At 31.8% G+C, this 12006-nt stretch overlaps 1 protein-coding gene across 1 annotated transcript in view; it reads left to right on the top strand.

Annotated features, from left to right (window-relative positions):
- LOC115884651 (lutropin-choriogonadotropic hormone receptor-like) overlaps positions 1–12006 on the top strand; it is a 124857-nt gene that overhangs the window by 87648 nt on the left and 25203 nt on the right. The window contains exons 10-11 of the mRNA XM_030903307.1: positions 6624–6772; positions 8713–8849. Coding sequence (XP_030759167.1) covers positions 6624–6772; positions 8713–8849 — 286 coding nt within the window. The remainder of the gene's footprint in view (positions 1–6623; positions 6773–8712; positions 8850–12006) is intronic.

Here is a 12006-nt window from a genome sequence, read left to right as displayed (position 1 = left end):
GTTTAATTTATGTTAATGTTTTTTTGTTCAATAAAATTTTGTAAAGAAAGAAAATATAATATAATTCCAACGTAATTAATTTTTTCGTGAATCCCGGGACCAATCCCGGGATCCCGGGATCGAAAAATTATAATCCCGAAATCCCGGGATTGAAAATTTCTTTCGGGATTGAATGCCCTATTATGAAGTTATAGCCAACTATGGTTTCCATTTAAAAAAACATATGATGTTTGTATCATATGTCAAAAATGACAGGTTTTAGAAAAAATCGGAGAACACAAACTCATTAGGGATGTGATTATCTACAACTTTTATTTGAACATTTTTTGTCTAAAATAGATTATAATGGAATTAGGGACAATTTTTGAAATAGCCGAAATTTGTTTTTTTCGAAATATTTAGTAAGCCATGAACTTTTTCAAAAATCTGAAAGGTGCATATTTATGACCCCACAAAACTGCAATTCTTTCCCCATTTAACTAACTCTCTATATCCAATAGTTTCCGAGATACCCATAGAGAACATCGTAGGAATCTCACCCTGTATAAATTCTTTGTCTATGTTTTATAATAAAAAGTTTGTTCTAACAATTATTTATTGAATAAAGTAATTGCGTGTAATACAATAATAAAAACTTGACCTTTCCAGTTTGTAAATTTTCAAATTTTATACCTATCTGAATTTTCTTTTGAAATCAAGATAATGTTTTATGACTGCAGATTATAACTTCCTTTCCAAGAATAAATGGGGAATTTTACATTTTGAGTTGCGGGGGGAAACTTTGGTTGTAAATCATCTATTAAATTTATGTTCACCTGACAACCAATTTAAGTTACTTCCTCAAAGAATTTAAAAGATTTAAAAATGAAAAAAAAAGGTTTTGTTGTAGCATGAAGTTTCAATATACAGATAGATGATGATTCAACAATAATGCATCGTTAAGTTAGTTAGCGCTACCTTAGTGAGAGCGCCCAACAAAGTGCATTGCTTGCATTTTACTTTAGGGCATAACCTTAGGGCATAACAGTCACTAATAACAAATAATGGGTGTAGAAAAAGTGCAATTTTGGACGGTCAGTCTAAAACTGTTAATTTTGCCGGCTCCTGACCCAAAACAGTTTGTTTAGAAATTTATAAAAACGAGAATTATAGAAAGAAGGATTATTTACAAAAAGTTGTTAGCTTTTGAGTTATAAAAATGCCACGAACAAATCCGATTTATATTTTTTTATTTAATTTCGTTCAATATTCTTCCACGAAAATGAATTCGCAAATCCCAGTTTCGGATAGAGCACTCAAAAAACGTATAGAACAGAAGAAATCAAAACTACCCCAAAGCTTTCGTGCTAAGGATTTTTTTCAGCATAATTTCAGTAAACTATAATAGGATACGTCTAGGATATAGTATAGTGTTTATAAGGTTTAGTCAGATATGTGGTGTGGTAATAGCTAATGTGTTAATGTGGAAATTGACAGTACCGATTAATTATTGGACTGGATATTCGTTACTATTTGTTTAGATTACTGTTTTTCAAATACGTTTAAATTTACATATACCGCGGCCTCCCCATAAGAGCAATGAGAGAATTTATGTCCCAGAATTGAAGGACAGAAGATCGAGTTTGACATAAGTCCATCCTTGTTCAGTAGCTGGATGTAATGCAGATGCGCCGAAATGCTACTTTTCTATTGGCCGAATGGTGTCGAGATGGGTTATCGATTTATTTTTGGACGCGTCGTCGGCGTGGATTTTGTTTTCAGTTTGGACTTGGGCAGTCGCCATTAGTGTCATTAGTGTTTTCTCTAACTTTCTGTGTTTTCCACGTGTACTGTGTTTTCGTTTGTATTTTAATCTTTGTGCGTTTATTGACAATTTTGTGATTTAGTTTTAAAGACTTTTCTGTAGTTTAATTAATAGAACAATGGGAATGGGCTACTGCTTTTGTGTGATAGAAGCCAACTAACAAAATTAATAATAAAATTTTTCTCGATGTTCGTTTGTATCATGAAAGCAAAATCAGAAATAAAAGGGATGTTAATATAAGACAAAAATATACGAAACTAATTTTATTCAAAAATCAATAATTGTTAAAAGCATTATATTTAGTCTTACTATTTTAAAATAAAAAAGACATAATGTAAAGACTAAAAATAGAGACTACATAAGGCTAATTATAATGCTTACACAGTTACACACAGACTGTCTTATTGTAAATTATTATTGTTTTTTTTTCATAATATAAAAGAGTATTTACAATTAATGCAACAATGTAAATAATTATATTTTTTGTATCTAGCTTGATTTATGTATAAACTTAATATGTACGTTATATTTGTTTAATAAAAAATATGTTAATAATAAAGAATTACTTTTGTTTCATTTTAAACCAGGACTGATGTTGATTATTGATCATAAATACATGGGCAGTAAAAGAAACAATAGACAGTAAAAAATGTACTGTTATACTTTGTTTTGCTGCAATTTTTAAGTCGAGTGAAATAGATATGCAATTTGTACTACAAAGTTTTTAAGACAGTTCCTTAATTGAGGTTTTACTAAATTATTTTTTGAATTTTAAAAAAAGTGAAATAATGCAATTTGTACTACGAAGTTTTTAAGACAATTTCTTAATAATTGTGGTTTTACTAAATTATTTTTTGAATTTAAAAAAAATATCGTACCTGTGACTTTTTTTCATTCGTTTTATTTAATAATAATTGTCTAACACAACAAAGTCTACTTAGAACGATATGATATAAATATAAATGAGTTCATTAAAAAATAATCTAATTAAAATTAGTACCTAAATAAGCAAAAATTATCTCCTCATAAAACAAGAAATTAAGGAGTTCAGTAAAAGGATTGCAACTATATATTTTATTCAGTAAATTTTCATAATAGTAAGTATAAAAGCACAATCTCTAAAACGACAATATGAATAATGTATATTAAGATTTAACTCGAGTTTCAGTGAAAAAACTATATTGATATTAAAATATTTTAATACCTTCAGAATACTAATACCGCAAAATAAAACACTAAATCACCACGATACACCAAAACACTTTTACTTTTACACTGGACACGCGTTTCGCTAACCATGTTAGCATCATCAGCAGAAAAAAAGATCTAGTTTAAAATCATGTGCTGATGATGCTAAAGGTGCGTATTCATTATCCGAACGAACGAACGAATGAAAGTGCGGTATATTTAAGGTGCGTATTCATTATCCGAACGAACGAACGAACGAATGAAAGTGCGGTATATTTGGACGGGGACCGAACGCATGCGGCCGTTCGTTCGTTCGTTCGCTCGACCATCCGTTTCGAGTCGGTACATCAAAGGCGTTCGCCAACAAATGCCTCCAGTCTTCTCGTGCGGTCCCCGTCCATACCACTAGCGAACATTCGTTCGTTCGTTCGTGCGGATAATGAATACGCACCTTTAGACGGGGACCGAACGCATGCGGCCGTTCGTTCGTTCGTTCGCTCGACCATCCGTTTCGAGTCGGTACATCAAAGGCGTTCGCCAACAAATGCCTCCGGTCATCTCGTGCGGTCCTATCGTGCGGTCCCCGTCCATACCACTACCGAACATTCGTTCGTTCGTTCGTTCGGATAAAGGTGCGTATTCATTATCCGCACGAACGAACGAACGAACGAATGTTCGCTAGTGGTATGGACGGGGACCGTACGATAGGACCGCACGAGAAGACCGGAGGCATTTGTGGGCGAACGCCTTTGATGTACCGACTCGAAACGGATGGTCGAGCGAACGAACGGCCGCATGCGTTCGGTCCCCGTCTAAATATACCGCACTTTCATTCGTTCGTTCGTTCGTTCGTTCGTTCGGATAATGAATACGCACCTTAACATGGTTAGCGAAACGCGCGTCCAGTGTAAAAGTAAAAGTGTTTTGGTGTATCGTGGTGATTTAGTGTTTTATTTTGCTGTGTAACACCAAAGGTTCCAACCCTCAACTGTAATCGCCTATTATTACCTCAGGATTGTGAATCCCAAGTACTCATTTAAGGCTGAGTCTGATGATCTGGCTGATGAAATGCCGGCTGTAGGATTCGAACACACAAACTTGAGATTGGTAGACGAGAGCTGTACCTCTACGCCACCGGGCCACCTTTTTATAAGAAAAACTATAATAAAATTAAAATAAAACTGCCATTAAACGTTAAAAGCTTGAACAAATTAAAACTACTTTAATTACTATTGGCGACTAGAGCAGTTTATATTGATTTTATTCACAAAATCTAATCTAAAACTCGGTAAAAACTTCTCCCAGTCTAGTTTTCTAAGTAGTTTTATTCTAGGTTGGCAAACTTGTCCCCTAAAATGCAAAATATAAAGCTGTTCAAAACGGCAACGAACTACAATTTCCTAATTAACTACGCTCCTGGAAAATATATTTCGCAATTTAATGGAAAGAGGTTTTTAGAACTTATAGAAAGAAATAGGTAGTTTAAGTTTCTGAACGATTTTTTTTTAACAAATACAAGTAAAAAGGCGTCAATGAATTATACAGGGTCTTTCTTAATGTCTTGCTAATATTTAAGATGGTGATTCTTGAACCTATTTTAAGAAAAAAACTTCATATAAATGTGTCTCCTAAACCTCTTAATTTCTGAGATACAGATACAAATATATTTTTTCATAATAATTCTGATTTTATTACAGGTATCAAAATACAGCAACATTTTTTGACCTTCAGATTAAAACAGCCATTACAAAAAGATACAGTTTTTCCATAGAAACTGTTAAAATCGCCTTGCATCTATCAAAAATAGTACTTTAACCACAAGGGTAGATTAAATGATACTTTAACACCGAGGATAGGTTAAAAACTTTATTTCTTCGCGCACGTTTTTTAATTGCTACTACTTATTTCGTTTTGAGCCATTTCTGGCTCCAATTCAATCAGCAATCGACAAGAAAGATAATTAAAAAATATTGACTCAAAACCATAGACAAACAAATAAAAAGAGACTGACAAATGTCATGGTAAAGAGTGGGACCGCGTTCCCGTAGCGCAACTCAAAATAACAATTTTGAAACCAATTAGCAGGACCATGGCAGGACGTACGTGTTTATTGCTATCTTTCTTTATTATGTGTGCTTTATATGAAAAAGAAAGAGAAAGGTATAAAACGTATCGTAAGACATCGCACATTCTGGCTGGAGGAAAATTTAAATTAGCTATTATTAGTAGTATTCTTTCATTCTGAAACTGAAAATTTTCACTTAAACTGATTTATTCCCTATACCACGTAAAGGGAACGTGGTGTAGGGAATAAATCAGTGTAAGTGAAAATTTGCAGTTTCTTTCAGAACGAAAGAATACTACTATTATAAGGGAAATTATAAAAAAAAATTGTACTGTTTTATTAACATATTTATTTATACATAAAAATAAATAAACTTTTTATAATATAATAACAAAAAATAACAGTGTTTATTCCACCCACCTACCAACTTTAAATGCAGAAGAACTGACTGTTGCAGGAAACAATCGGCCAATTTTTTTAAAGGGCATTAAAAATCTCATTTTCGAAAAAACTGCCTAATTGCAATAACAAAGTGAATATCCAAGAAAAGAAGACTTTACGAAAATCATGATCCTGAACCATTTTCAAGTTCAGTTTTAATCCTAAAACAAAAGTAAAATAGGTATATTAATAAGGTTTCTGGCTACTGTAAACCAGTTATAATCTACCTACCCAAAAAATGAAAAAAATCAATTGTATTAATTTGTTATGTTAAGAGAGGTTCGAAATATTTTTGACACTACTACTTCTACTTTTTTCTTAATAAGATGATAAATATAACTACTTACTTTTATTTTACCGGGTGTCTTTACCATATCTCACAGAAAAAAGGGGGCACCAATACATATAAAAAATAGATGATACTGGCTCCTGCAGCAAATAAAATAACAAATAGTATAACCTAAAATTATAAGTAACAAAATATAAAAATCTATATGGAACAAAGGAATTTGTTCCCTATCCATATTCATAAGTCAACAAAATGGAGAGTTTAGAAAAAAAGGTAAATCACCAAAAGAAAAATTAACAAACATGACGAATTGTCATGATGTTGTCATCTTTGTTGTCATGATGACGAAAACGAAAGGCGATTGTTCTAATTTTTATTTAGAAATTACATTTTATATGGCTGCTTCTTTCTCTCTTGTTATATTAGAATGAGATAGTGCGCCCAATAGACAATGCGCAAATCAACATAAATAGAACGAAATTTTGCGTTCTGAGTTGCGCTACGGGAACGTTGTCCCTCTCTTTGCCATTTAATTTGCCAGTCTCTTTTTATTTGTTTGTCTATGCTCAAAACTGACAACTAAAGAGACAGCTTTATTTATTTGTGAAAGTACATAGAAACCAACGCCAATCCAGCACAATATTTTTTCTACTCGTAATAAATTCCTTTATTATTATATATTTATTATTAAGTGAAAAATATACAATAACCAAATACCAGGAAACAATTTTGGTAATTTGATTTCCTTCTGCCCTTAATTGCGTCACATAGATTAATGGATGCCTCCCCAATCAGAACATATTTTTTTTAACTGGCATATTTTTTGTGTTTTACAGGTGCAGTGTTATCCAGAACCGGATCCTTTTAATCCGTGTGAGGATCTAATGGGGAACTGGATTCTTCGTGTTCCTGTCTGGATAATTTCCCATTCAGCAGTCATAGGAAACTTATTTGTGCTAATTGTTATCGGGACGTCGCATTTCAGGTAAAATTTATAAATATTAATTTAAAAAAAAACTGGATAATTTTATTAAAATACAGGTTGTCTGTATTAGAATATTACAAGAATCTCCAACTGTTCATATAAGCAATAAACATTGAATATTTAGGGACAATTTCCTCTGCTCTATTCTAAGAAACGGCGCATCGTTATACGACCCCAATATCATTCAGCGAAAATGCTTTAATATTGTTTATCAGTAATTACATTTCCGCTACATTTCTTGCATAGCAAACACCTTATATAATCAGGGAGTGCACTTGATTCAACGAAAGTGCACTAAATTTTGAGTTAGTATTATTAGATTTGTTCTTTACAGGGTGGTCCGAATTGTATTCCGGAAACTTCGGCAGCGTATTCTGCAGATAAAAATAGTTAAAAAAGTCCTTATAAATGTACGTCCTAAAATGCTTCCTTTCAGAGATACAGGGTGTAGAAGTTTCATTTTTATTTCGATTTTTTCTAAATAATTTCTGAAGTAACGTCAATATTTGGATGAAAATTGGTGTCTGGGAGTTTTTTGACATGAGAAAGTTGATTTTGGTGTCAATATGACTCCTACTAGTAGAGGGCGCCACCTACATGTGTTTCAACTGTTTTGAAGCGTAATAACTTTTTTTCTGTACCTGTATAAAACTACCGAGTGAAAAAATATACATCTCTGTGACTTTTTACGTAAAAAATATCTCTTTGTAAAAATCGCTACGAGCAACCGTTCTTAAGATATTTAGAATGGAAATAGTCAATACATGTCATTATTGACGAAAAATAAACACGTTGAGAAGATAGTTATTTCACTAAAATAATAAATTTGGGAATTTTTTATTTTTTTGAACTAATCATAATTTTTTCTGCAAAAAATGATGATAAAACAGTTTCTATTAAACTTTTAGCACTAAAACATTTCAAATTTATGATTTCAGTCTAATAATGATTTAGTCAACATGTTTAAAATTTATGTCAATGATGACAGGTATTGATAATTTCGATTTCAAATATCTCGAAAACCATTACTCGTAACGATTTTTACCAAGAGATCTTTTTCACGTAAAAAATGTCGCAAATGTATATTTTTTCACACAGTAGTTTTATACAGGTACGGACGAAAAGTTATTACTCTTCAAACAAGTTAAAAAATATGTAGGTGGCGCCCTCTACTAGTGAGTCTCATTTTGACATCAAATTCAAATTTCTCATGTCAAAAAACTCCCAGACACCAATTTTCATCCAAATATTGACCTTACTTCAGAAATTATTTGGAAAAAATCGAAATAAAAATGAAACTTCTACACCCTGTATCTCCGAAACTAAGCATTTTTGGACATACATTTATACGAACGTTTTCACTTATTTTTATCTGCAGAATATGCTGCCGAAGTTTCCGGAATACAATTCGGACCATCCTGTATATAATTTTCATAATTTATCATGAGATATAGTTGAAATAAACTAGTTAAAACGAATTAGGGATCGCTTTGATAAATTTCGTTTAAAAAAAGAAAATATATTTATTTAACCATATAAACTTAGCAATATGTTCCTTAGAAATAATTAAGTTTGAATCAGGTGTATGCACCTTGGTGTTCGTGATGAAAAAAGTTGTCAAACAGTTGAAAATTGTATTTTTATTACGTTATGAACGACTACAGTTTGTATCGAAAACAATGCTAAACAATTTTTATCTTAATTTTCAACGGAAATATATTTTTTTCGTAATAATGTGTCTGTACCGCGCGGTTTGATGCTCCGAATAATTGACTTGAGGTTCGAGGATTCGGAATGAGACTCCGAATAATCTCTTGAGGAAAGGCGTTTCACTCCTCTCGAAGATTTTCTCCCAAGGTTTGAAGATCTGGTGCTTGTGGACGACTTCGTAGTCTTCTCTGATTAAGACTATTATTAATTAAGAATTTTTAAATTTTCAGACTGACTGTCTCCAAATTTCTCATGTGCAACTTGGCCATAGCTGACTTTTGCATCGGCATACACCTACTATTGCTTGCTGGGATTGACGCACACTCTATAGGAGCTTACTTCAACTTTGCAATCGAGTGGCAAGAAGGTAAATATTACATTAAAATAATTTATGTAATATAAAATGTAAAATAGTTTATTTAGTGTGATACACTTGAGTGAGAAAAATACCGAGTGCGTCTCAAAAGTGGCTCACCCTTATAACTTTTTTATTTTTAAACGGTTTTATTTAGCTCGACCCGTACGGTATTTATTTATTTGTTTGTTTGTTTGGGTCAAAATTAGAAATTGAAATTTAAGTACCTTCCTGTTGTCAGATTGATCTGAAATTTGGTACACACCTTTAGTTCTGATGACAATACAATATAGTAATATCAAATGAAAGGGTAGACTACTACACTAGTAGAATACACTAGTAGTACACTACACTAGTAGAATACTGTGATTATGACAAAATTTAAAATCCAAGATGGACGTCGTTACAAAATGGCGTATTAGGTGAGGGCATGAGTAGTCGTGTCCAGAACAGTTGTGTCCAAGATTGTGTGACGTTAGAAGGACAGATAAAAAAAATAGGTGATGAATTTGTGAAAATGTTGCGGTCCAACATTGACGTTACAAAAGGATTGGTAAATGGTGCTATAGGCCACATTACAGAAATTGTTTGGCCTCAGTTCCGTCGAACCCAAATGTACGAAACAGATGTACCATCAGTTTGGATTGACTTTGGCAGAGACGGCATACACGTTATACACCCGAAAGCCATACAGTTTCCAGCAAAATTCAATTATGGTACGGCTGAAAGGAGGATGTTACCCTTAATTTTGTCATGGGCATCCACCGTCCATAAAATGCAGGGCAGCACAGTCGACCATGCAGTAGTGTATTTGGGCTCAAAATTGTTTGAGGAAGGGCAAGCATACGTGGCTCTAAGTCGAGTCAAGTCTCTGGAAGGGCTATGTATTGAGGAATTAGATTGTAATAAATTATCAGGTAAAAAACCATGTAATAATGATGCACTAAATGAATTAAATAGAATGAGGAATATTCGGTAGGCATTTTCGTTAAATACTAAAAACTAGAAAATAAAAAATCGGTAAAAAAACTTTTAAGTTAAACGGTTTTATCTTATGTGCACTGAAAACTAGAAAATAATAATAACAATTAGGTATTTTGAACTTCTAGTTCAGAAATGTTTTAGTACTAGGCAGAATAACTTTTAGGCATATTAGACTAAAATAAAAACGTGGGGCCCCTCTGAAATCCTACCTATGGCAAAGCATATCTTTATACTTTGGTAGATCATGAGCTCGGCGTTCGCTGGTGAAGCCGCCACGGCTGGTTATTGATTGTCAAAATCTCCAGTTACGATTATAGTAAGTCGATGCAATCCACACTTAGTATAGAAGAAAGTATTACAGCAATAGTTAATGGGCCCCACGTTTTTATTTTAGTCTAATATGCCTAAAAGCTATTCTACCTAGTACTAAAATATTTCTGAACTAGAAGTTCAATTGTTATTATTATTTTCTAGTTTTCAGTGCACATAAGATAAAACCGTTTAACTTAAAAGTGTTTTTACCGATTTTTTATTTTAGATAAATAAACGAGATTTGGTACGTTAGTGTATGACATAAATTGGGATTGATTGACGTATTCAATTGTTTTCGGTTACTTCCTGTTTCACCGGAAATTACTACAACTTTTGATTTATAAATGGCACGCTGGGTATTTTTTTACTTTATTGGATTGAAAATGACAATCTGAATCGAAAGACATATCATATGTCACAACTTTTGACGTATTCGATCAAAAACAAATTGTATTTTAAATTTCAATCTAGAGTGCCATGACTGTGTTAAAAACACTAATTTTTAACCAAGGAGCCTTGGAAAATTGCCTTGGAATTTTTTTACGAATAATTTGATACCACACACTTGGTATTGCGAGTCGAATTGTCGTTATGAATCGCATGTTACAACTTCAAATAAACCATACGCGAAAATGTCGAAAGTTGACATATGATATGTCATTCTATTCAGAGTGTCATTTTCTATCGAATAAATTAAAAAAATATCGAGGGTGCCAATTAAAAATCAAAAGTTGTAGTCATTTCCGGTGAAACCGGAAGTGCCAGAAAACAATTGAATATGTCAATAAATCCCAATTTATGTCATATTCTAACATACCAAATCTCGTTGTTTTATATGAAAAAATATAAAAAATTATAGGGGTGAGCCACTTTTAAGACGCACCCGGTACACCAATAAACTAATGTAATATTTACAATGATTATTATTATTAACTATTTTTTGAATTCAGAAAATTATTTTTCCAGAGCTTAGCATAGTTAAAATTAATAATTTAAGTTACAGTAATGGCTTATGTCTATTAACATTTATTTTAATGATATTAAATATTGGTTAATAGAATATAATAAGCCGGATTTGATAATATTTATCGGAAACATAAATATTCGCTTACCCTAATTGATATAACTAATTTAATAGCCGTAATGCATGTTTAAGCATGCTTAAATTGGGTGTTTTTGGGATTATTAAAATAATTATTATGGTGGCAAAAAAATTTCAATATTAATTAATCGTTTATTTATCAAATTTATTTAATTAAACAAAAAAATATACACCCAGATGCAAAAAAACGCAACGGAAAAATTTTTCATCAAATTCAAAGTGTTATTTTTTTTATTTTTAGCTCTATTTTCATAAACTTTTTAGCAAACTGTATACAGGGTTGTTCACCACATACGACACGGAGAATGGTAGCTAAACGATTAGATTTTTACAAATTGTAAAATCTGGGTTCGTCGAAGGACTATTAGAGCTACAATTTAAAAATATTTTTACAAGATACAGAGTGTCCCAAATAAGTTAAAAATATTATAGTTGTATTTTTTTAAATGGAACACCCTGTATATTAATCTATTTTTAGATTCTACGATTGAAATAAAGGTAAATTTGACTAAGGTTTATCACACTTAAACCTTACCGTTTTTGAAATATTTTCAATTTTATGAAATTGCACTAAAAATTTTAAGGCTTTATTTCTCCAAGGGTATCAAAGTTTTTAATACTAAATATTTACTGAAGATTATTTATTGATCAGATATTTTGTTGCTATAATAAAAATTTTACTACCTTATACAGAGTGTTCAAAAATTTATATTAAATAATTACTAGCTTTAAACGGCAATAACTTGTTTAATTTAAATGGAACACCCTATA

This window comes from Sitophilus oryzae, unplaced genomic scaffold (assembly GCF_002938485.1).
Source record: "Sitophilus oryzae breed Bouriz unplaced genomic scaffold, Soryzae_2.0 scaffold_306_pilon_pilon, whole genome shotgun sequence".
NCBI classification, from domain to species: domain Eukaryota; kingdom Metazoa; phylum Arthropoda; class Insecta; order Coleoptera; family Curculionidae; genus Sitophilus; species Sitophilus oryzae.
The sequence above is the reverse complement of the archived record's forward strand: the minus strand, read 5'-3'. Positions and strand labels throughout refer to the sequence as shown.